This window comes from Astyanax mexicanus, chromosome 8 (assembly GCF_023375975.1).
Source record: "Astyanax mexicanus isolate ESR-SI-001 chromosome 8, AstMex3_surface, whole genome shotgun sequence".
Lineage (NCBI taxonomy): Eukaryota > Metazoa > Chordata > Actinopteri > Characiformes > Acestrorhamphidae > Astyanax > Astyanax mexicanus.
The window spans coordinates 15341467-15368686 of NC_064415.1; the positions used below are offsets into that span (position 1 = coordinate 15341467).

The 27220-nt window shown below is 39.2% G+C and overlaps 1 protein-coding gene across 1 annotated transcript; it reads right to left on the minus strand.

The window, feature by feature from the left end:
- Window positions 1-398: 398 nt before the first annotated feature.
- wrap53 (WD repeat containing, antisense to TP53) lies at window positions 399-27220 on the minus strand. The gene is made up of 11 exons (XM_007250152.4): window positions 27004-27220; window positions 24373-24849; window positions 23335-23500; window positions 23161-23256; window positions 22966-23074; window positions 9615-9703; window positions 6429-6652; window positions 5422-5633; window positions 5206-5309; window positions 4538-4681; window positions 399-3036 (listed from the first exon to the last, which is right to left on the minus strand). The coding sequence occupies exons 2-11, from the start codon at window positions 24641-24643 to the stop codon at window positions 2817-2819; spliced, it is 1635 nt and encodes a 544-aa protein (XP_007250214.3). The 5' UTR covers window positions 24644-24849; window positions 27004-27220; the 3' UTR covers window positions 399-2816.

Here is a 27220-nt window from a genome sequence, read left to right on the forward strand (position 1 = left end):
CATCAGTTATTAGATATATCAAACTGAAATGGCTGTTGCAAACACCCAAATATTTAGAACTAAAAATGATTAAGATTAATAGCGGTGCCCAAACTTTTTCCATATGACTGTATATATTTTTGTACTAGCCCTGAAATGTTTTTTTTTTTTTGCAACATACAGCAGGAATGAATGTATATTAAAAAAGAATAAATTAAAGCAGACACAAATTATGGATTTATACTGTCTGCAATGAAATCATTGTCAAAGTTAACATAGAAAACTTTGTCCTATACCATCTTTTTCCTGATTGGGTGATATAATCGCCCCCCAATATCTTCTCAAACATCAGTGCTATTTTTGAAACGCAACATATTCTTACTGTAAATTACCTCATAAACAAACACAACACTGCAGTGTGAGAAAATAAACTGTGAGAAGTTTATTGAATGTTTCCAACTGAAGTTTACTTGGTAGGGGTAAAGCCTCCCACCTAGTGGACAGAGTTTTGAACTGCACTCAGGTTGACGTGGGATCAACAATGCTTTCAACTTGAGATGTTGCCAAAATAAAACAGTTTTAAAATCAGTAAATGCTCTGCACAGAAATGCACAGCAACAGATCAATACAAAATGTTCACACAACAAATCTTTAATAATCGGAAATCTCACAACTAATCTCAAATCAACCAATTGGTCAACGTGCGTCAGAAAAGGAGAAGAGCTGCACACACACACAGGTGTCATTAAAGCACTTGAATAGATAGCGAGAGATGCCACATTACAAAATCAATGACAATCTACTAACCACAGTGAACATCCTGCAAAAAGCATTGTTTGGCAAGGGTGAGATATTCAGTTCCACTGCTTTTCTGCATATTAAAAAATACAGACAGACACTCACACGCACACATGACGCCATATTACAACAAGTACACAATCAGGTGTACACCCTCCTTTCCACCCACACATGCATGCATTCATACACCCCACTCAGTTCTAAAACTCCTGTAAACATGAGACTCAATAGACTTGATGGTTTTTTTTTTAGTAAACTGTAAGATTGTAAAGGTATTAGCAGAAGCTCATTGTTACATTCACGCACACAACACAGTTATCACTGAACTCCAAAAAAAAAAAGCATTTTACTGGCACACAAAGCAGCACTATGGCACACAATAGATGTGTAAGGAATCTTTCACTGCTTTCACTGGAGAAGCAGAAGGGTAGAGTAGAGCAGTGGAGGAGAACAGTAAACAGACAGAATGAACTCTGCTGCCTCTGTGTTTTTGTGTTTTATCATCTGTGGACCTGAGAGTGTAAATATAGATGGGCTCATTCCACTGCTTCCTTTCTTATCTCCAAAATAATCACTTAAGGACGGAGACTAGCTGTGTTTTATATTCGTGTTTCCATTTCTCAAAGAGAGGAAAAGCTATTGTGTTTCACAGTTTGGGCCAAATCATACATTACTGCTGCGTCAAAACTATTTTTAATTTTTTTTAAAACAGACAAAAACACTAAAGAAGTAATGGGCCCAGTCTCCAAAGCATTTCACATCAATTGTGTTCTTTTAAGGCTCATTTATACTATATTATAATATTATAATATTAAGCAAAACATCCACTAGAGTCAAGCTGTTCTGACAACCACGAGCAGAACAAGTATTTTGTGATAACTGCTGATCATAGAGTCCCACAGGTTAGGCTGCAGCCGTCATATAAAACTTTTCAAACGTTTCAAATTAAAGAAATCTTTGTATTCAGTAATATAAAGCAGCCACTGCAACATTCAGAGCGATTTTAAGGACATAACTGATGCATCCTATCCTATCCTAGGTTACAATCTCTGCCAATGAAATATAGAGGAAAAAAAAGTAAAACAATCATAAAAATTGACACTTCTTCCGCAGCCATGCTTTTCTAATGTGTGCAGCATGAGGTCTTGCTGAAACGTGCACAGGTGTCCCTGAAATACAGCTGCACATGTTGCTTTAAAACCTCTAGGTACTTTCTGCATTAATGCTGCCATCATAGAGGTGTCCCATCCCAACCCCAGGGAAGCAACTGATGTATCCCATCCTCTTTCATCATCAGTTACACACAATCTCTGCAGGTGAAGAGGGAGGGGTAAAACAGCATTATGAGAAAAAAATCATGAAAAAGCCCCAAAAAATTCAAGCCTCCAGAGCAGAGATTGTTTTAACATTATTTTAGAATACAGATTTGGAACACAGCTGCTTTACTTAATCAAAAAACAAAATGTCAGAGGCAGCGGCAGTATAAAGTCTTCACAATTTACGATAGACGTTTTGTCATTTCTGTATGGCAGTGGTCATGTTTTGCTTGAACTTTTGGCTGTACTGCCCCCATGATTTTCAGTGAAATTGCTTTAGAGAATGTGCAAAAATGCATAAATAAACAGCTTAGAACACAGAGTACAGACGAAAAGCTTTGCCTGCATCCATATCCAATTTGTAGCTGAGCATAAATGAGCCTTAAGACGATTTTTAAGAATCTAAAAGAAAAATTGATTTCTGGCTGGTTTGGATCATGATTTGGTGTTTGAAAATTCAATGTGTTGGACTGATCTTCTACATTCCAGGTTTAAATTAATTATACACAATCTTTCGCTATTGGAAGCTATAGCAGGTCTGAAAGCTTACCCATAATCAGTAAAAAATAAAATTATCTTATGTTGGTCCTAAATTGTGTCAATCAAAAAGATGACATTGGGCAGTACTATAAACCCTGGACTTTACCTTAACAACCAATTTATTCAATTATCTGAAACGGAGGCAGTTTGTAGAGAAGGTTTAGTAGTTGTAGCTCATTAGTTTTAGTTTTCAATCACAGCCGGCTCATCCTGCTGTCTCTCTTCACTGGTCGAGCCCAGTGGTCCAGCCCACCACAGCGTGAGTGCATTGTCCTCTCTGATGCCGTTTGAGGACATCACCCTGTCCTGGTCTGAGCCAGAGTCTGAACCGTCACTGTCGTCAGGCGAGGGGAACTGGCGCTGACCGCTGCAAGACGCGACTAACGGCATAAAGGGGTGGATGCTGGAGGAATGCACAAAAAAAAAACATCAGAATACAAACATTGAGATCCATGACAACTTAATGTTAACGTTAATGCTTACAATACTGTTCAGAGAAATCATCTAAACGGGCCACAAAAACACCATAAACATTCCAAATATGCAATATTCATTCAAAACAGACTGTTTTCGCAACTTAGTTTCCAACACAAATCTGGGACTCTTTTTCTTTTAAACATGACAGCTGTTTCTCATGGAAAGTCTTATTAAAATGACTTGCATCCTCCAACATTCTCAGCAATAAATAAGCAAAATAGGCTTACTCATCCTTAGAGACAGACCAGTGTAGGTCTATGGGTTAATTAAAAGGGTAATTAAAGTTTGAATTAAATCAACCTCTGATCTTTACTGCAAGCATTGTGAGTCAGTACAATACACTTACATCCCAATTGTCATGGGACAAAACTGGCCATCATGTCCCATGACTTTTGCTATTTCCTAAAGAACAGAAGCTGTGGGATAGGCATGTGGGGTCTCCTGCATTGAATGTGAATGTTAATTCTGCAATTTCTACACCGCTATTTACAATTATTATCTGTGGGCAGTGCAGTGGGTGGTAATGACCTTTATAATGTATTCTCTGTACACAAAACATCTTACAAAATGATCACAAAGCAAAGTGTAATCAGCTTTCAATTCATAAAAAATATTGCATCACTTAAAGTAGACAATAAATTTACAGCTCTGGAAAAAATAAGAGACCACTTAAAAATAATGAGTTTCTTTGATTTTACCAAATTGAAAACCTCTGGAATATAATCAAGAGGAAGATTGATGATCACCATCCATTAAACCAAGCTGAACTGCTTGAATTTTTGCACCAGGAGTAAAGGCATAAAGTTATCCAAAAGCAGTGTGTAAGACTGGTGGAGGAGAACAAACTGATTAAAAACCAATCAGGGTTATTCCACCAAATATTGATTTTTGAACTCTTTAGACTTTATGAATATTGTTTTCTTAGCATTATTTGAGGTCTGAAAGCTCTGCATCTTTTTTTGTTATTTCAGCCATTTTCTGTAAGTAAATGCTCTAAATGGCAATATTTTTATTTGGAATTTGGGAAAAATGTTGTCTGTAGTTTATAGAATAAAACAACAATGTTCATTTAACTCAAACATAAACCTATAAATAGCAAAATCAAAGAAACTGATTCAGAAACTGAAGTGGTCTTAATTTTTTTCCAGAGCTGTATGTTTACATGTCCTACATTAAAAAATAAAAAATAAAACCTCTGTTGATCACAAGCTTGTTTATCTTAACAGGCTCTAGTCTCTGAATAAACAAAATTATTAAAGTCATGTCCATACACTAAATGATGAATTGATATATATGTCATGACAGGCCTACATTTACTTAAAAAATAAAACTGTTTTTCTATAACAAGCCTTTTTTTTTTCAACCTAATTAGGAAAACAGAAAAGGTCATCACTGCTATGGTTGGTCATAGTTTGTACTGATGTTACCTGATGCCATTTGTACAGTCTCTGTGAGCTTGGAACTTCAGGAAAGGCTGCAGCACGTCTTCATTACCATCAGAAGGGGCGGTCAAAATGTCCCACACGGACATCACCCCTTCTGTGTCACCACTCATCAGGTATCGTCCAGACCTGTGCACAATACACACACACACACACAAACATCTGACAAATTTGAAAAGGCAAAAAAAAATGTGAGGGGTAGTTTGGGAAGGGTAGTGCAGGAGGGGCACTGGGTGATGTATGGGTTTAGAGACAGGGCTGCAGCAGCAGCAGTGTGCCTCTGAGAGCAGTGAGACGCAGATGGTTGGAGGTCAGCAGGGGGGCAGGGATATTATTGATAGAATGATCTACGTATTGTGAGTGTCTGCGTACCAATGTACACAAACACATCATATATAGCACAGCTATACATGAGAAGGCGCTGCCAAGGTTGAAATTACCACAATAACAGCATTTTTTTAAAGGTTGGAAATGTTTATAAAAATTTTAAACAGGATTGGTGTATTTCATTACTTCAAAAGAAACACATTTCAGCTATGAATGGACAAATATGGTTTAAGGTTTTATTGGCTATTTAAATGTTATAAAATAACATTATGAAACACTAATTAAAAATGCTGTGTGCCCAGAAATCACACAATGCTGTCACTTACGGGTCCAGGTCAAAGTAGATTCGCTGGTTGGTGCTTACAGTCCTGGGCAATGAGAACAGAACTCGGCCTGGATCTCTGAGGTCCCAGCAGAGAATCTCTGGGTCCTACAAGCACAAATAGAGCATCTCTGGTTGAGCAAAACTCAGCTAAAATTATTCTTAGAAAAAAAAAAAGATTATGTATTACTGTACCAGAAATGTCCACATTTTTGCATACCTTGCGGCCTCCTGTGTAAAGATGATAGCCGTCAGGGGAGAAGAGAAGATGGGTGACTCCTCCATTGTGGCGCTGAGGCAGCAAGGCCAGCAGAGAACCGTCCTCACACGAGTAAAGCCCCACAGTGCGGGAATATGAGCCACACGCATACACTGGCTGAGATGGACTGAACGCCAGACATGAGATTATCCCACTCTGACCCTGCTTCTTAACTAGTGATGAGAAGGACAGACAAAAAAAAAAAAAAAAAAAAAAAAATAGAGCGCAAGAAGAAAGAAAGCCCATAGGGAGCAACAGGAGGATGATGGGTACGGAGAAACAAGAAAAGAAAGAAATTTAATTGGTAAGAACATTTCAAGAGTACTTCGGATTTCTATCATGTCTCTTGTTCATAACGAGCACACCTGGACCATTTAATTAAAGAAAGAAAGAAAGAAAGAAAGAAATAACTTTATATTATCTGTTCAGACTGCACACTAGAATAATAATTTGGCTCTAGAGCAAAATAATTACAAGCGAATAATTAGTTCATTCCATCTCTGGCACAGCAGGGGAGTTTTATGCTTATTTGTGAGGAACTGGAAGCTTTACAGCACTGGGAGAAAAGCAAGAGGGCATAAAGACTCTTAAAATATACAGATTTGAATTTTGAAGAACTGCACAAAACTGAAGCTGCACAATATAAACAACATTCTAGGTCTAAAAAAATATTTCTACATAAATTGCAATAAAGCTTAACAAATTTATTTAAAAACATAATAAAAAAAAAAACAATTAACAATTGTTATTTAAAAGTAATAGTAGTAGCAGTCTGCCTTGAACTGCCCATGTAAACAGACAAGAAAAATCACATCCACATTCAATACATTAGGGTTCCACATGCATATCCTGCAGGTAAATGCAGCATTCTCTAGCTCAAATTGGACATAAAATAGAACACAATATTAGTTCCTGTTCCATGGCATTTGACATATCAGTATAGTGAAGCTTTATTAGGAATTCCTCACCAACTGTAGGTCTCTCCTCACAGTCCCTGCCCGGACGCTCTGTGTAGAACACCCTGACAGTCTTCTCAAAGCCGCAGTAGAGCTGTGAACCGTCCGGAGAGAAGCGCAGAGAGTGAGCCGCCGTCAGCTCGTCCAGATGGTTGTAGGGTCGAAAGGTCGCACGGAGGTCACCGTAGAACGCATCCCATATGTGGACTGGATTGTCACGGCTACTGCTGGCAATACTGGAAGAGGGAAGGAGATGGAGGGAGAGGAGAAAAGTGGATATGGAGAGAGAGAGAGAGAAAGTGAACTGACGAGGGCAGGTCATGCATAGAAAGAGAAAAGGCGTTCTCAGCTCAGTCTAGTCATACACGGAAAGATTAAAGCACGAGCCGTTATCATAAGCCTATTAGTTTAAGGCCAGTTGAATTCAGCATGGACAATTAAGTCTATTCTACCCCACTCCATTCCATTACATTCGATACCAGCTACTTAAGATGCAGAGCCATAACAGTTAGAAATGTGGAAACTTTAAATATGGACAGATTTTACTAGAGCATAATTACACTCTCGGCCATGTGAGAAATCAGTCCTATTCTTCTTTCATTCACCGCTCGTTCGAGCTTTGGGAAAAAGAAAACAATTACAGCACTACGATTTCACAGTTTAGGCTGGACCGTTTCCCAGAAAGGAAAACAAAAGGCTCTCCACAGCAGATCCGCTTGGCCATCGCTCCAGGAGAGTTACACTGTTTGCCTTCTGACTATGAGAAACTGAGATCGCACTCTTGAAGCCAAAATGAAAAAAAAAAAGAGAGAGAAAAAAATACCCATGGTGCTTTCCTGCGATGGAGCAGTCAATTGTAGCAGCCTATATTCAATACAAAGCCCACTGGGCCTACTACTTTTCGATTACAACCCTCAAAATATTAAAAAAATTAAGTGTTAAGAGTGGCTAGAGAGCATGCACACACTAGGTGACCACTTCATCATGGTCTGCAAAATGTTTCCAATTGTTTTGCTCCCTCTCGTTCCTGTTGGCAGGCAGTAGAAGCTTCAAAATCTTTTGTTTTCAAGAGTGCCTTTCAGCGCATCCAATTTCCACTGGGCTTGTCCTCTCACTCTTCATCATTATCTTCCTCCTCCTCCACCTCCTCCTCCTCTTTCTCCTTTCTGCCTGCGATTCCATCCTTGACCTCTTCTCCCCCCGTTTTCCTTCGCTGCAGGCTGATGGCAGATCTCCCAAGCAGTGTGTTTGATCAGCACGATGTGCGTGTATGTGTGTGTGCATGCATGTGGAGGGGGAACATGGTTAACAAGCCCTCCTCAGTGGCCTACAGCCACCGCCTGTGACAAAAGAAGTCTCCTTGGAGACGGCTGCACGGCACTGATGTCGGCATGCGTCTGGTTTCGAATAAACGATGAAGCCGCTGGGACGTATATTCGTCCACAATAACACAGCTCAACAAAGAGGAATATGCAGTCGGAGTCCATGGGTGATGAAAATGGCTGAAGAGGGAAGATTGGGGACCATTTAGACTGTCCCTAAACACCTCAAGCAGCATTGTTGCTCCATCCACACACACACGCACACATACACACTCACACAGCGAGGCAAACAGATGTTGTATTAGTGATGGATTTCTCATGGGGTGTTTCATTTCAAAGGAAGCAGTAAAATCATCCAAGGGACAGCTGATTTGGCAGACTGGCAGGCCGGCATCATGAATTCTGCACAAGTAACAAGACATCTGGAATAAAACTGTACACAAGGCTGATTTGTGGTTGCAATATGAAACACCCCTCAGAGACATATATCAGGGAAGTGCTGCAACAATAGTGTAATGTTCAAGAAGAATATAGCGATTTTCTTCGGTAAAATCTCAACTGAGAATAAACATTTTTTTCTGAGCACTAGCTGACTAGCACTAAACATTAAAATAGCGGATGCCCACAATGCAGGGTAAGGTTGTATGAAAACTGTGTGTTTTGGAAGGTGTAGTCACAGTTTTAACATCTTCTTAATTACATTATGAACTTTCAGTTTGATTAAAGCAAACACACCAATTTAGGCTATTGCATCAAATCTACATGGTACCTGCATACCCTCAGCTATAGCCTAGTGCACACCTCCCCTAAAATATAACTGTGCACAGCAGGGTCACAAACAACTGCTTTAACTCTTCCATATAACACCTTAGCGGGTGTGTCCCAAACCACATTCTACCACACTACATCTCACTGTGGGAGGGAACAATAGATTTAAATAAATGTCAGCAAATTCTGGAAGCAAACAAACATCACACCATCTGAATGTTGTGTTTACATGTGAATCTGCAGGAACAATGTACACCTGCAACATCTGGTAGTGCCTGCCAGACATCTTCACAGACTTTCACAAAAGAAGCAGACAATTTGTTTCCACACAAACCTTTTCGGGGGTGTCAGCTGGCTGGAAACTGGCTGGAAAATTAAAAACTACATCAAACTGATCCAATAAAAATATATATATTTTGGAAGATTTGTTTTCTTAAACACATTAAATGATGTCGAGGTCTGGACTATGGGCAGTCAGCCCACTGTCCTGAGAACACAAGCTTCAGTCCTGAGGGAGACACCTTTAAATGATCTATCAGGTACTGACCAGCGGTTTTCTTGTTTTTTTGACTGATTTAAGAGGCACTTTCAAAATATCCCATCTAAAGGTCTACTTAAAATTGATAGCTTGTCATTTTTCACCAATTCTTCACTGATTTTTAACTGGTTTCTGATGTTTAATAGGACAGTGCAGCATACTCTTATGCATTGTATAACAATAATATTTGTTAGATTTAACTGTTCACCCCTTTCCAAGCGTTGACGTAAAAATTGGCTACTTTCCATTATTACTGTCCAATACTACTTCATCATCAGCTACATTAGCAAGACTGAGGTCACTGTTCTACAGCCTCAGGTCCCACAGTAACATTTTTGTCGATTTCTAAAGCCTGACAAACAGAACTGTGTCATTTATACACAGAACAAAAACAAACAGTTATATATTAAGTCAGACCCTGTGTCTGTGAACTGACAGTATTTGTTGAACAAGAACCGAGTGAGATCAATTCTAGATTACTCAGTCCATTTTCTTTGGGTTCAGATAACACTACACATACAGTCCTTCAAAGTGTCTCACTGCAGAGCTGATACAGGAAAACACACTCACAAACAGGTATCCGGGTCCAAAGAACTCATCTTAGGAAACCAACAGTAGTCATAGATGGTGTCTCCTTCGGTCATCCTCAGCACTGGACTCTAGAAACAGACAAACAAAAAAAAACAAAAACAAATGATGACTTCTAAGAGATTTCATCAGTTCTTCAATCAGCCGGTGCAGCAGAGCAGACAGGCGGCCAAGACTAACTACACTTTTCTGCAGAGATTGTTTCCTTTAACAAGCTAGGCTGTGAAAGAAAATCCATATCCTCTTTAAACGGAGCATGTGCTACATGAAAAAGAAGCTGGGGCTCCTCAAATTACCTTTTTCCAAAAGCAAGGGAGTAAATCACATCTTTAGAAATATAAAGCGCTTCAGATAAAGTGCACTGAGGGAACACTTTCAGTTCATTCTTTTTTGTATCAGACAGTTATGCACAAATTCAGGAAATTACTGTCTTGAACCGAGTGGGGCTGAATCACAAAGAGAAAAAAAATACAGAACATTACCACCATTTTAATGGCTGACAAAAGAAACTATGTGGACGTCAGATATCCCCTCATGTTCATTAACTTGTCAAACTAATCAAAAACAGGAGCAAAGTTAGAGCTGTACCATAAATCATATTTCTAAGCATCGCAATTGATGAGTTGATGAGTTTATAATGAAATAAGGACTGGGAAAATGCAATGGCTTGAATTCTAACAGCAAACTCTAATTGCATTACCCATGTACAGCAATGAAGAGAACCCTTTACATAGCAGACTGTGAGGTAGTGAGTAGACTACTTTTTAGACTTACAGCCTGAAAGTGCTGAAAAACCTTCAAGCAGCTTAAATAAACGGACATTGAGACAGTTTATTTGGTACAACACATATTTTGTCACAACTGTGCAGCCTTAATTGTGGTTTCCTGCTCTTTTTTGCATTTAATGAGTTTATTAGTCAAATATTTCTTCATAAGATTCCAATCCCTTTAAAAAAACACTTTTGCTTTTCACTAGTTTTAGAACTGAACTACCCTTGTAGACTTGAAATAGACTAATATTAATCTTTAAAAACAGAATTAAAAATTGCTATACTATAAATACAAGCTGTATGAACTCTAGTTTACATACATTGAAGAAGCAAAAAGTATCGAGACACCTGTTTATTTACTGTTTCTTCCAAAAACAAGGGTATTAAATCAAGAATATCTGACACATTCAGCAACAAGAGAGTTAGTGAGGTCACCCAAAACATATTGGATAGAAAACCAATCATTCCTCACCTTCCACAACACAGTTCCACACCTTAATGCTGGAGAGCTTTATCTTTTCGTACCCACAACTTGAATTAGACATGGTGCCAACAAATCCATGTTTATATGCTTCAGAGAGTCCAGTTTTTTTGGTAATGTTTCTCTACAGGGACTGTATGTAGCTATGCACAGCTATGTCACAAATAGTGCAGCTTAAACTTGTAGTCCTAGTTATAATTAGATTTTAAGATAACAGCGTTTACAGCCCACTCCATTAACAATCACCACTGCATTTAGACAATAAGAAAGCACAATATAGCTCTATGTTCTGAATCATACGAACGAATGTTTCCTGCCAAATGCTTTGCTTCATTTAAACTCTTTCAATAGTCTCCCCTTCATTTTAAAAATGCTTTTTTTTAAACCTTAAAAACACAGCAGCAGGAGGTCATGCCACATTATTGGTGCATTTCACGACCTAGAATGCAGTAAAGGCAGGACAGGACCCCTGTTATGCTGTCCATCAAAGAATCCTTTTCTACTGTGGCCTGCTGGTCACAAAAAGGAAATGGTCCAAGGCTACGTTCACATTACAAGCCACATTGTTTAAATAAGTCCTTGAAATGTTGCCTTTTTTAACAACAAAAAAACATCATATTTGAGAGACGACTTGTAGCTTTATAAAGGGAAATTAATGTGTTATCAGCTCATATGTGGAGAATCTTTTGCTCGAGTGTAGAGCAAACAGCTCGTTGCAAGTAAAGTGAAAAAAAAAAAAACTGATTTGACACATTCACACAGCCATGAAAAAATCTGATCTGAGCCACATTGAGCAAAAGATCAGATTTGAGTCCATGTTTTACATTTTTTACATTATAAATAAACTGTGGAGGCTTCATTTTCAGTGACTTTTGATACATTTTTGTGGTGATGTTTTTCTTTTTTTCATTTGCATTGTACAGCAACAAAGCACTGTAAGTAATTAAGGGCTGTGACAAATACATGAGTTGCATCCTAGAATTCACATTTCGCCAAAAAGTAGGCTGCATTTCTTGGGTGTGTAGCGGGCTCAGTGGTTTAATACCTGGTGCTAATTGAGATGTTGAAATATTTTTTAATTGGGCGCCAGTTATTAAATTAATTTAATTAGATTAATTAATTAATTAATTAATCAAATTAATTAATAACACAAGACATCTCAGGGTGTGGTTTCTACAGGTGACAGAAATTTTCATAACCAAGTTATCCAGAAAAACACACTGAAATGACAGGTTTTGTAAAATAAAAGTATTTATTAAATCACACAGATATGAGTAAATAATTCATTAAAAAGTCATAAATGTAGCCATTAGCTATCAAATCATAGTGTAGAATGATAAATGAGAAATAAAAGAACAAACACGTTATAATGCTGATATGAAAGGAATAAAGATTAATATAACTATTAAGTGAGTATTTCTAAATAAGGGTCTAAGGCATTTTAAGTCTACGAAACCAATTCTTATTTCCAACCAAGCCACTCAAAATGAGTCATCTATACTAAAGACGCTCTATTAAAGACCCGACCAAACCATGACCAACAGACACCATCTGCCGAAAGATTAAACCCAGCTCTGCCTTACTCTGAGTTGTTGAAGTGGGCCTTGGTGACGTCCGCCTGGGTTGGTCGTCTGCTGCTTCACCCCGAAAAAGGATCACGTGAGCCTGTCTGCAGGGTGGTTTGACTTCCTGTGTCAGCACGGAGCCCCATGAGAACCCACAGGGAAATCCCTTCGCTCTCAGGTGGCTTGCTGGTGGCCTCCGGACCGCAGATTTCTGGGTTGGATCTGGCGGATCTCTTTTTCAGCTGTACTTTAGCTAAACTTAGATGGAATAATGCTTGGCTTCGTAGATTGTAAAATAACCTTAGATATTTTAACTAGGATAGCTAATATTAATATACTTGAAGATTAAATGCACTAGTCTAAGAAAACTAACTTAAGATGACTAAACTAACAGTCTATCCTTCCTCCATCTCTGGGCTCCCTAACCTCTCTCCTCTAACTGTTTTCCTCAACTCATCTTCTCCAACTCCTTCTCCCACTCCTCCTCCAACTGCTCTGACCTGAACTCCCAAAACTCAACTGGCAACTCTAAACTGGAAAACTGAACTGTGTCTGCCCAGTTTACTATTAGTCTCTGTGGCCTGTTTGGCCCCTGAGCTATGATTGGCCCTGTGGCCCAAATGTCTGTGTTTTGATTGGTCTAGGAGCAATTTCAAACTTTGGTGGGGATTCACAAAGGGCCATAAACCCCCCCCTCCTCACATGGTCAACATGCTTCAGCATTTTTCTAATAGATCAAACCAAAAGAAAACTCAATTAAACAGTGGATCAAAATACCTTTTTCAGCATATCAGTTTGTGAGGATAAATTCAGGAAACAAACAATCTTACAATTGAATCACAATAAATGTAATATATATATATTTTGCCCACAAACAGTTTTGTAATACTCAAGATAATCTTAGGAATACAATGATGGATGGTACTCTGTCAGAAAGAGATCAAGAGTCATGTTATTATTTAAACCCAATTAAATCACTTAAAAGATAATACATGGTTAAACCACTGATAACCAAATAAAGCTAAATTATCAAATGCTAATTAAACCTTGTTGATTCAGACTTGAATGTGTAGGAGAATTCAATCAGGACACATCCAAACACATATACCATATACCAGACACATATACCATTATTTAGTAAACATTCTATAAAACACCTTTTTTATATAGTCAATATATATGTATTTTAAGCAAAATCTTCTGAGTGAGGAATTCCTCCCCTTTGCTGAATGCTTAGATAAGCGGCTGGCATCGGAATTTACGACGGTGGGGGAGGTTGGTGAACAGAGAGCAGAGAGTCTCACTTACAAACGGTCAATGGAATTTCCAAGCTTAGAACATTTCTCTTAATTTCATTAATCTTATTTCTAAGTGATTGCAGAAGTAACTAGGCACAAACCCCTAAATTGGTACAACATTTGGTGAATTAACAATTTCCAAGGCATTAATTAAGTTTTGACACTCTCTTAAGTCCGCAGTCCCGTCCTAGTGATGCAAATGTTGCAAATGTGTTGCAAATGTTCCAAATGTTTACATTAACTCCGAGGTTTATGACTTGGAGGAATGTAAACAGAATTTTACCCTAAACTCGCATTTAGGGCTCTCGGGCGAGGCTGAGTGAAGAAATAGTCAGTAAATGTCATTTTGAAATTTAAGGTTGTTTGAAAAAAAAGATTACTCCAAGGTTTTTTTAGAGTGTTCTGGGTTCGAAGTTTCCTTATAGGCCGTAAAGTGGGGGTAGTGTGTGTTTGTGTCCAAGCAATGAAGAAATCCTCTGGTTAATCCACTACATTCCCCCCCCATCGATCGATGGGCCACTGGACGTTGGGTCATCGGTCGATGTCAACGTGGATTTCTGTAGACAGAGCATGTTAGGGTACATCTTTCATGCAATTGGTGTCTTGTTGGTCATGCTTTCTTAAGACAATCTACTACAAGGTCGCTGACAGAGTTTTTGGTCTAATGGATATACAATTTCTCTGATGATCAGTTTTTTTTTGTTGTAGCTATTGGCTTTTGGTTCTGAATAAAATAGTTAATTTAATGTGATAGTGTGGCAACAAGCATAGGAAAGGGTCACAAATAGTTTGCTAGCTATTTGTTCCTTTATAACTTTATCAAGACAACCTACCCATAAGGTATGCTTCAATAATTAGCCACTACTTAGTCAACAATTGAGAACAATATAGCGGAGCAAACGTAGTCAGAAGGGAAACAAAATATGTTTTGGGCACCTGAAGAGAGGAGAAAGAAAGAAAAAAAAAAATTGGCACCCCCCCTTCTCCACGTATTTATTATACTGTTATGCTAATGGTTTGAAATGGTGATTCAAACACTAGGTTTAACAAAATATCCAATTTGTTGTGAGTTATGCTACTTGGATAGGTGAGTTCCAGACAGTGAATGTGTGGTACTTTCTCAATTTAACAATTGCGTCAGGTCAGAATATGGTGGACAATGAACACTCAGTGTGTCTAAGTATTTGGCCCAGTATTATGATTTAACCTAGGGCATTATTGGTCCCGACTTGTCCCATGGGGCTTTTGCATAGTTTAATTGGGTTACAGTGAACTTGTTTGAGAATCGGTTTAATAAAACACTGACGATGCGGGATTTGGTTCCAGATGCGAGGCAGTTTGTCTGCCCCTGCATGAGGACCAAACCAATGAGACCTGAGCTCGCGAATTGTTTTGCCAGTGCTGTGCTGGGACCTCACCAGTAGCTTGTCAGCAGTGTAGCACAATGGTTGGTATCCAAGCGTGCTTTTTCCCAGTTTTGGGTGTTTCCGCAGTTCTCCGCTAGAACGGTGAGATATACCAACACCTGAGAAAGTGTGGTTCAGCGAAAAAGTTGTGGCCTGAGCCATTTCAATAGGGTCTGGGGGACGTCCCCTCCATCTGGCAAATGCACCTGCCACAGTGATGAGATGTTTGTTCCTTCGAACAAATTTCATGAGTCTTTCGACCCAATCCATTTGTGGAATTGGCCATACACCACACAGATCTTCTGAAGATTGGGGCTGAAAACACACTAGCCTTTTTCCAACAAGTGGCAGATATGTCAATTGTGGGAGTGCTCTGTGTGTTTTCCCCATCATTTTGTGGTCCACCCATGGGTGATCGAGGGCCTGGGCTAGGCTCTCCCCCCCATGGCACTGAGGCACCACGAATGAAGATGAAGCGTGTGTATCTGGGGCATAAACAAACAGGCCCTTGAGCATCCTGAAAGACGCACAGTAAGTGGCAAGTGGATCAAGTTGAAATGCCCGTGTTCTGAAAGAAGTGTTGTCACATGCACCAATTGTCATGTTAACTTTCCATTTGATTTGAGCATTCTGAAAAGCACATCCATCTGTGTAGATGGTGGGAATGTTTTTACATTCATAAGAATCCAAGGGACTGTGTTTGTCTGGAACCACTGGTGCAGGAACAAGAAGAGAACAATCCTTTTGGTGCACGAACAGAGGATCACAGTTAGTCCGTGGCAAGGAACCTGCAGGTGGTCTGTGAACAGCTGACTTGTCAGCCCATGGAACAAAGATTTCACCGTTGACCGTTGTGTTAAGAGTGAATGACTTTCCAGCTTTTGGGTTGTACTCATCTACAGCCGTAGAGGGAGTCAATGCCCATGAACAGGTGTTTTGTTTTAGAGTCATGCTAGGGGACTCTGAAGATGGTGGTTTCAGAATCCTGACTGTGAGCTTCTCATTGATTCCCGTGGAATTTGAAGGTTCAATGAGCTTGTGTGGCTCAATGTTGCTAGCAACATGATAGCATTGAACTCTATCCTGTGCCTTAGGACAGGGCAGGGGTTCGCAAACCTGTGCCCAGATTCTACGATGCTGAAAGTCAATCAATGGTTTGAACCGGTCAAGGAGGTCTTTGCCAAAGAGCAATGGGACGTTCTCCAATGGAGAAATGTGAATTGGATGGGTGAGGCTCATTGGACCGATGGCAACGTGCACCAGGGCTGCAGAATGCAGAGTGATACCAGTGTGCGAATATGGTTGAAGGTGAGGAGCACACTTTTTCAGAGGTATCTCTTTGTTGTTTCGGCGGGCTGTCGCCCTCACCTGGTCGACAAGTGAATTTGACATCAAAGAAATGTCTGACCCCGTGTCCAAAAGAGCTTCATACCCGAACACATCTTCCAGCCAGGTGGCTAGGTAGAATTTTGGTGTTGAACCTTTCTTGGTTAAGAAACCCAAGAATTGTTTAGGTGGTGGATCCTCCAGGCTGAGGGAAGAAGCTTCCTCAGTGTGGTTGTTTTCAGCGTCTGGCTGTACAATCAAGGCTGCATTGGAGTGGATGGATTTCGCACCCCCCCAAGCAGGTTGATCTGGAGCATGGACAATTGGCAAGAATTCAGATTCAGCATTGTCCTGCTTGCGTATTTCGTTACGAAATTGTCTGAGCAGACTGTCGTCTTTAGTGCTCAGGTTAGTTGGATATGTCTCATCCTTGTGCCCTTTAGGTGGACACCAACGTTTGTGGTGCTTTGGGCTCTTTCTCCTGAGCGGAGATTGAAGTTTGCTGGAGCTCTGTGCTCGAGCATGGTGCTGTGAGTGTTTGCCATTCCAACTGCGTTTTATCCTACCTTTCCTTCGATAGGAGGGCTTTTGGTCACTTTGCTTGGCCCAATGTAGGGACGAGCGACGCCAAGAGTGGAACACTCTCTGGTTTTTGTGGTTTAACTGGGTCTTAGGTGGCATTGGAGCCTTGTGTGCCCCTTTTTGCTTGACGTGGGAGGACTGCTCATTAATTATCAGGACGTCATTTGACTCTGATTTTTTATTAATGTTTTGTTGGAACTTAGCAAATCCTCTGAGAGCCAAATCACGCAGCTGCCGGCTTGTTAGCGTACGAGGGCAGGCTGCGACTCCAAAAGAGTGACTGGTGGAGGGATGGAGGTTTCTCACGAACAATGTTTTGAGAACTTCCTCTTCCTCCATTCCAGGCTCATTTCTATAGCCGAAATAAGCGTGCCTGAGGCGGTGATAGTACTGTAGGGGTGTTTCCTGGCGACTCTGCTTTATTGCAAGAGCTGCAGCAAGGCCGGTTTGAACAAGGTTGTTGGAGAACTCATTCTCCAAAGCCTCGCAAAGAGCAGGATAGTCTCTCTTAACCTGGGGTGGTTGGCGCTCAATGAAACGTCCAACTTCCCGACTAGAGGACACCTTAATGAGGTAGATTTTATCATCTACCGTGGCCTTGGGGAAACGGCGTAAGAAGAAGTCAATGTCGCGAAGATACTGGTGGACATCATTAGAACCGTCCGGTTCTGGTTCAAAGCGTGGGATGTTACGCGCAATTTTGTCCAAATCTCTATCAGAGGGTGCTTGAGGATGCACAGAGGTCCCATGTGGCTGGGAACGCTGAGTGAACCTTGGTTCTACTGGCGCTTCAGCACCTTTAAGGGAGACTAGAGGGATTGTATTTGTGGATGGTTGTTGCCTAGGATCCGGAACCCCAGGGGTTCCTGATTTACCAGCTGGATTGATGGGGGAGTCTCCCTCCATCATCAGCTCAAATGTTAACTCTGTTTGGTCTCGAGTTAATTTGACTGCATTGTTAGCATGTGCTAATTCAGTTTGTAGCTCAACCTGTCTTGCAATAGCATGTTTTAGTTTTTCCTGTGACTGAGCTGCAAGTTGGGTAGCTATGTTGGCTTCCTTTTGAAGCAGCTGCACTTCGGTTTTGAGGTCTCTTTGGTTCATTTCAGACTGTACAGTTTTGTTCTCTAGGTCTGCAACTCTATCATTTAAAGTCACAATCTCTGCTTGGAGATTTTGAATGGTTTTGGAGGAAGCAGCAAGTTGATCCTGTGACAACAGCAGTTGTTTCCACAGTATTAGAGAAATCGGATCCACTTGTTGCTTGCCCTCAAGGATTTTAGATACACACTCATTGAGGCTTTTGGCAATTAGTGCATGGAGACCCCCACTGTCCGTTTGTTGGACTGGGACAGTAAGTCCTGGGGGTAAACCAGCTGTAAGCTCTAAAAGAGCTTTTTCGGTGGCACACATTTTGATTTACGTAAAGCACGTGGAATCAAACAATTTTGATGACAAACAAGTTTATTTTATGTTCGAGTCAATTAGCATTGTGCCTTTTCTAAGAAGAAAATCTGTTAAAAGTGGGCGACCTAAGGTTACAATTAGTAGATTAATTTTAAAAGAATAGTTAGATTTGTTGTCAGTGATGCTAGTGAACAGTTTAATAACTGTAGGGCACTATACACAATGTCTAAATCTAAATATGGGTAGAGTTATTAACTATGTACAGGATGGGAGAATTTAACTATGTATTAAGCACAGGTGTGCTGGGTATATGGTTGAGTAACTGATAACTGGATAGGTTTTTTTTTTTTTTTTTTTTTTTTTTTTTTTTTTTTTAATGGTTAATTAATTAATTAATTTCAATCAGTTATTAATAATTGATCTTAATCGATCAATAATTAAGCTTAATTTATTTGAAGATGGTTGAATTAAATTGAAAATAATTAATTAACAAAAATTTAATTAACTTTACTTAATCAAATTGATTAAAATGACCAGTTAATTATTTTATGTTGTGATTAGTTACTCAATGGAGATAGCTATTTAGCTTGGTTCAATGTAACATAAAGAGTAATGTTTGAGAGAGCAGACCTGAAACTTAAATTTAACTATTTAATATTAACCGATTAAATGAATGCAGTTATTTGTTTACTTATTTACAAACCATTTAACCCCACCACAATGCAAATTCCCTTTATTAACTTAACAAAAAGTTTGTTTGAAATTGGCACCCTCTGGCGACAGAAACTCTAAATGCACTCTACAGGATGATAGCAATTACACAAGTACAACACCAGGTGGCGACACAGCTATATGGCTAAGTGGCTCCCTCTGGTGGTCAAACAAATGAAATGCACCTTTCTGCACTGTATGCAGTTAACCAAATCAAACACCAGATGGCGATGTGGCAGTGTACCCCCCCTAGTGGTGAGGGGTAGTAAAACACCCTTTGAGTTTGAGTGTAAATAGTCAGGCTGTCCACCAGATGGTGGCAGAGGCCGACTGGTGGGAGTGGTCACGCCCACTGATGATGCCACGTTAAGGACCGCCCCTTGGGTCTGGGACCTGGTCAGCAGATTTGACTGACTCAGTCGACTGTGAATAGCAGAGGAGAAGGACTCGGCTGTCCTAAAGTTTAACACAGCAGCAACACACTTCACAAGATGAGCAAAGAGGATTTACATCCTGGCGTGGTTAGTTTAATCACGCACACAATAGACTTCCTGCCACTCAGGGTGGTGTTACGTAAAAGTTAGCTACTCTTTTACGCACGTGGAAGTGTCCAGTACTGCAGGATTTTACGGATTTCGCGCAAAAACCGGCAGTTTTAACTGGAGCGCGGAGTCAGTGAGCCGGAAATCCGCGGCTCAGAGCTGCGCGAAGGCCTTATCAGATCAACACTGGCAAAATATGTCTATTTTACCGGAAACAGTTCGAACTTTATGTAAGTACACACGTATATACACGTATATACACCCGGGTTTAAGGTTACCCACACACGGCGGTGTGTCAACCAAGCTTATCTTACAAATAAGCGTAATATTTTCAAGAGCGCTCGCATACCACACACACACAACTGTACACGTTATTTAGACACATAGGGGAGCGTGCGCGTGACACGCACACACACAGGGGACTGGCCAGTCCTGAATTGTAAACAAAAACACGTGTAGAACATGTGCGTGTGTTTCTAACACGCTGGGTTTATGCAGTTAACTCCAACTAGGCCAGCTAGCCAGCAGCTAACGCATTTAATAATAACAACAAAATACACTTTATTCTGCAACTTACAGCGCTATTTTCTGGAACTGGTTATGAAATGTGTATATATTCTGGTCTCGCGGCGGAGAACCAATAAGAATATAATCCTGCCCCACGTTGGCGAGCCAATTATGTAGCGGGCTCAGTGGTTTAATACCTGGTGCTAATTGAGATGTTGAAATATTTTTTAATTGGGCGCCAGTTATTAAATTAATTTAATTAGATTAATTAATTAATTAATTAATCAAATTAATTAATAACACAAGACATCTCAGGGTGTGGTTTCTACAGGTGACAGAAATTTTCATAACCAAGTTATCCAGAAAAACACACTGAAATGACAGGTTTTGTAAAATAAAAGTATTTATTAAATCACACAGATATGAGTAAATAATTCATTAAAAAGTCATAAATGTAGCCATTAGCTATCAAATCATAGTGTAGAATGATAAATGAGAAATAAAAGAACAAACACGTTATAATGCTGATATGAAAGGAATAAAGATTAATATAACTATTAAGTGAGTATTTCTAAATAAGGGTCTAAGGCATTTTAAGTCTACGAAACCAATTCTTATTTCCAACCAAGCCACTCAAAATGAGTCATCTATACTAAAGACGCTCTATTAAAGACCCGACCAAACCATGACCAACAGACACCATCTGCCGAAAGATTAAACCCAGCTCTGCCTTACTCTGAGTTGTTGAAGTGGGCCTTGGTGACGTCCGCCTGGGTTGGTCGTCTGCTGCTTCACCCCGAAAAAGGATCACGTGAGCCTGTCTGCAGGGTGGTTTGACTTCCTGTGTCAGCACGGAGCCCCATGAGAACCCACAGGGAAATCCCTTCGCTCTCAGGTGGCTTGCTGGTGGCCTCCGGACCGCAGATTTCTGGGTTGGATCTGGCGGATCTCTTTTTCAGCTGTACTTTAGCTAAACTTAGATGGAATAATGCTTGGCTTCGTAGATTGTAAAATAACCTTAGATATTTTAACTAGGATAGCTAATATTAATATACTTGAAGATTAAATGCACTAGTCTAAGAAAACTAACTTAAGATGACTAAACTAACAGTCTATCCTTCCTCCATCTCTGGGCTCCCTAACCTCTCTCCTCTAACTGTTTTCCTCAACTCATCTTCTCCAACTCCTTCTCCCACTCCTCCTCCAACTGCTCTGACCTGAACTCCCAAAACTCAACTGGCAACTCTAAACTGGAAAACTGAACTGTGTCTGCCCAGTTTACTATTAGTCTCTGTGGCCTGTTTGGCCCCTGAGCTATGATTGGCCCTGTGGCCCAAATGTCTGTGTTTTGATTGGTCTAGGAGCAATTTCAAACTTTGGTGGGGATTCACAAAGGGCCATAAACCCCCCCCTCCTCACATGGTCAACATGCTTCAGCATTTTTCTAATAGATCAAACCAAAAGAAAACTCAATTAAACAGTGGATCAAAATACCTTTTTCAGCATATCAGTTTGTGAGGATAAATTCAGGAAACAAACAATCTTACAATTGAATCACAATAAATGTAATATATATATATTTTGCCCACAAACAGTTTTGTAATACTCAAGATAATCTTAGGAATACAATGATGGATGGTACTCTGTCAGAAAGAGATCAAGAGTCATGTTATTATTTAAACCCAATTAAATCACTTAAAAGATAATACATGGTTAAACCACTGATAACCAAATAAAGCTAAATTATCAAATGCTAATTAAACCTTGTTGATTCAGACTTGAATGTGTAGGAGAATTCAATCAGGACACATCCAAACACATATACCATATACCAGACACATATACCATTATTTAGTAAACATTCTATAAAACACCTTTTTTATATAGTCAATATATATGTATTTTAAGCAAAATCTTCTGAGTGAGGAATTCCTCCCCTTTGCTGAATGCTTAGATAAGCGGCTGGCATCGGAATTTACGACGGTGGGGGAGGTTGGTGAACAGAGAGCAGAGAGTCTCACTTACAAACGGTCAATGGAATTTCCAAGCTTAGAACATTTCTCTTAATTTCATTAATCTTATTTCTAAGTGATTGCAGAAGTAACTAGGCACAAACCCCTAAATTGGTACAACATTTGGTGAATTAACAATTTCCAAGGCATTAATTAAGTTTTGACACTCTCTTAAGTCCGCAGTCCCGTCCTAGTGATGCAAATGTTGCAAATGTGTTGCAAATGTTCCAAATGTTTACATTAACTCCGAGGTTTATGACTTGGAGGAATGTAAACAGAATTTTACCCTAAACTCGCATTTAGGGCTCTCGGGCGAGGCTGAGTGAAGAAATAGTCAGTAAATGTCATTTTGAAATTTAAGGTTGTTTGAAAAAAAAGATTACTCCAAGGTTTTTTTAGAGTGTTCTGGGTTCGAAGTTTCCTTATAGGCCGTAAAGTGGGGGTAGTGTGTGTTTGTGTCCAAGCAATGAAGAAATCCTCTGGTTAATCCACTACAGGTGTATACAAAAGGGTCTTTAACACTAGAACAGTCTTCTGTGATGTAGCACCCAAGAAAAGCAACCATGCAGCCTATGCTATGGGTGTGGCTTACAGGTGTGCGAGATGAACAGATACTTCATTTAGAGTGACGTTATCAGAGTATTGAAATATATGGTTTAATATACTGACATTGATGCACAATAATTATAGTATTTCTAAGTTAGCAACAAGAATAAAGCAGCTAACCATTTCTGACAACAAGTCCCAGCTGCCACTGTAGATCTCTGGCGGGAGATTATAAACACGTAGCACGTTATCTGCACTATTTGAGAGGATACAGGATCCGTCTGGAGCCCTGAAAGAGAGAAAAAAAAAAAGATAATGGTTTACTTAATATGCACCGTTTCCATTGACACGTATCACTTTTCAATGTTTGCTCACCACTTGCAGCCTTTGAGGTAGTTCTCAGGAGTGTGGGTGTATTCTGCCCAGGACCCGGTCAACATCTGGGGGTTCTGGCTGAAATCTAGCCCAAGACTGTAAAACAAATGACAAAGTCAGATTTCATTTAAAAAACATACCCAAAACATCTTAAACAAGGCTAACTGTACTTACTACTGACGCTGGCAGGATGTGTCCTGTGGACTGGTGTCATCCAACTGATCTCCTCTTTCAGCTTCTTCAACTGCATCCTTGTTTTCTGCTCCATTCTGGTGCCACTCTTTCTCTCCTCCTTGTGAGTCTCCTGCTGTTTTTCCATCCTCCTCTGACTTACTGAGGTCTGAGACACCAACGGAACATTGACTTTCAATTGGATATATTACTTTAGGACGTAATAGGGCTAGTCAACTACACTGCAAAAAATCCATTGGCAAAAACTAGACAAAATATATGCAAATTATGTAATGGGGTAAGCAAAATGTTCTTAGTAAGATTTCTTACAAAAAGCAATGGCAAAAATCTCAAAATGAGTGAAGTAACACCTAAATCAAGCAAAAGTCACTGTTTTGGACACAAGAATCAGAATAACTTGATTGTGCTTATTTTGAGTTCAAATTACTTAAAGTAAGGTATAAATTAAGAAATGATTAAGAAATGATAAGTAAGAATGATTAAGATAAGTATCCCTAAAATAAGCAAAATAATCTAACACTTACAATGCTTAGTAAGACAAAAAGTCTTATCAGAGAAGAAAATAAGATTTATTGCCTTAAATTTAGAAGATTTCACTTGCTAAGATTTAGATTTTTGCAGTGTAAACATGGTTTTATGGTTTCAAACCCACCACTGAATAAAAACACTAGCTCAGAGATTCTCTAAAATACAATGTTTCACTAGGATTAGTGCACAAAACTTTTTGGCAACCAAAATTACTCTGCAAAATATGTATAAAAAATAAATAATTAATAAATTAATAAATGTGTTCCATCAAAATTTAAGTGAAGAGACGAAATACTTTATACCAAACTTTTTTTTTATAAAATGAAAAATCTATTTAGGTCATTTAATATATTTAACAAGAAACAAAGTCAAAATTAATTAAAAAATCTGGCCTAGTGCTTCATTTTGTTTGGTTTCTGTCAAAAATAAATAAATAAATAAAAATAATCAGTGCATCCCTAATTATAAGACCACACAGCAGAAGAAGCTCACCTTTGTCTGTGATCAGAACAATGCCTTGATTCCCACCATCATCAAATGTGGTATCTACACCTGTATCAGTTGGACAAATGTCCAACCCTACTCCTTCAGCAAGACGTGGCTGCTTGGCAGCAGGCGGTACCGCCTCCTCCTCTGCCTCCTCCTGAGCTCCACTGATGGGCAGATTCTGTGAACCTTCTTGAGGAGGCTCTCCATCAGCTTCTGCTTCCTGCCCTGCTGCTCCCAAACCCCCACCTTCACTACTCTGCCCTGGTTCCGACATATCAAGAACTTTCTTTTATTTAAAAAATATGTGCTGCTTTTCTTCAATACGGCTCGTGTGCAAAAGATTTTCAAGACGAGTGGTTTAATTCTCCGTCCCGTCTGTCAAATTGAAATCAAGTAGGTGCTACTGGGGTAATGTTTCTTGCGACGGTGGTTTGATCGTACTCTTAATGGCACTGGGAACATCACAGCAAAAGCAAGACCCTGGCGACACAAGAAGGAAAGAAAATCACAGCATTATTAAAAAAGTAGAAATGGAAAAAAATACATCTAAAACTATAAACAATGATGTTCAAACTATTTGAAAATTTTAAACATAACTGTATCAAGACTAGATACCAGTAGATACCAGTTTTAAATTAAACAACAACTCTGGTAAGTACTGGTAAGATGTTGCCATTCTTTACTTTAGTTAGTTTCTTTTTCAATGCAAGTGGTAGAGCTAAGCTACTGTTTGATTGGCTAATAAATGTATATTCTGACGGACAGACAATAGATCTCAGTCTTGGTTAAGTGCAAGAATACACAAGAAAGAAGGAAAAACAATGTCCACTGCAAAGGACAGAGGGTCTGAAAGTGAGGGGACAACTTATAAAGCATTAATTTACAAAAAAAACAAGCTGTACTATTCTTTGGCTATGATTAATTATCTCGTTCCCACACCTTAATAAATCGTGGTCATGCCTTAATTATTTAGTTTTAACATGATGTCACCTTATGCTGACCTTTTTGGACAATTTTTAAGCGATGTCACTTTCACAGACGAATTTCCAGAGTCTGGACAAAATCATGAGTCTTGCTAGAGTGGAGTTGCGGTCACGTCATCTCAATGGTTCAGTGTAAGGTGGTTAGGGATGAAAGTGTTAGTCAGTCTTTTTCTCTTCCTGATGTTAAGATAAAATCAACCATGTTTAATATTATCGTAAGCCTTGAGACTCGGCTCACAAAAATAGTGATGTCAACAATCAATAGGAGAGCTACAGGAAGCCGCAGGGCAAGAATATTTTATGTGACTGTTTACAAACGATTTGAAAAAGAACACATTTTGCAGTTAATTTGCCTTACTTTAATATGTACATTATTTTAAACACAGGTGGCACTTTTTGCACAGTTATTTTATTTGTGCAGTGATATTTGTGATACAAACAAGTTCAATAAATACAATTTTTGCAAGGATGGTGTTCTTTAGGATGGTATTTGCATTAATTCTACCTAAAACAAAGACGTATAGCAGTGAAAGTGTGATTCTTTGCTAGACAAGGTTGAAGCATAAAAGGGGAAAAGAAGGGGCAGAGGCATGTTCTCCTCCACCAGTCTTACACACTGCTTGTGATTATCAATCTTCCTCTTGATTATATTCCAGAGATTTATATATATATATATATATATATATATATATATATATATATATATATTCCAGACAATTTGGTAAATTCAAGAAATCATTAAGTGTTCTCTTTTTTTTTCTCCCCAGAGCTGTGCATACAAAATTTTACACTCATTACTAGGCATTATAGTCGGCTATGCACTTAAATTAGTTAATAAAATAGTTGAATTAGTTGCAAATATCAATAATTTATCCCTGAGGTACAGGATGAAGCTCTTAAAAAAATGAATGATTAAGAAAATTATCCCTAAACTAAGCAAAATAATCTAACACTTAAGCATAAAATGGGAACAGAAGTTCATAGGCAGAGTTGAACACAAAATGCATTATATTAAAACAATTAAGAACCAACAGTGTGACAGAAAAATAAACTGTTGATGGGGACAAAAGTTGTGAGTCTATATTTAATATATATTATGTGTATATAAAACTCCACCAGAAGCATGATGGGAAATAATCTTAGAAAGAGAATCTGTGCAAAATCGTAGCCTGTAAGTAAAAAGTCTGTGTCTTGTCTTTAGATGTGAGAGAATTTCAGACTTTAGCCTAAAGTCTTTTCAGAGTCTTTTTTAAAGTCGTGTAGTGTATGGACAGCATAAGGGGCTTCATAACTTGCTGTATAGGATTTACGACAAAACTGTAAATAACCCAGATAATCAGATTAATGCACAAATACAGTATTATAGCTGTTAGCTTAAGTCAAATTGGTAGCTGAACAGTGAATATTAGCCTAGCTAATGTTTACAGGCCATTTAACATTAGCTTGCTAGCGTTAGGTTAACTAGTTAGCTAAGGTTAGCTAGTTAACTGTCACAGCAGTACTAGCAGCTCAGACTATCCTCTCAGCAGCTGTATTTATTTATCTATCTATCGGCGGGTGTGGGTATAAATGTATCAGCACGCTGTACAGAGTAAAATACTGCAGCAGTTTAATGTTTTTAATCAGAGTTTAGCTCCAGCCTGGCTGTTACCTGTAGTTCTGCTCCGCTGCTTCCTCCAGCCGTGACTTTCTGAGGATAGCTCTGCTGCCAGCAGTTAAACTCGCTCCCACAGCTGAACCTGTCCCTATAACAACACGAACAGCAGAGAGTCCCGGGTTTAAATCACACACTACGGCCTGAATCCAGCAGACACTCGTGCTGCGTGTTTACACACGAACAGACCCGCCATATCAGCAATATAAACACC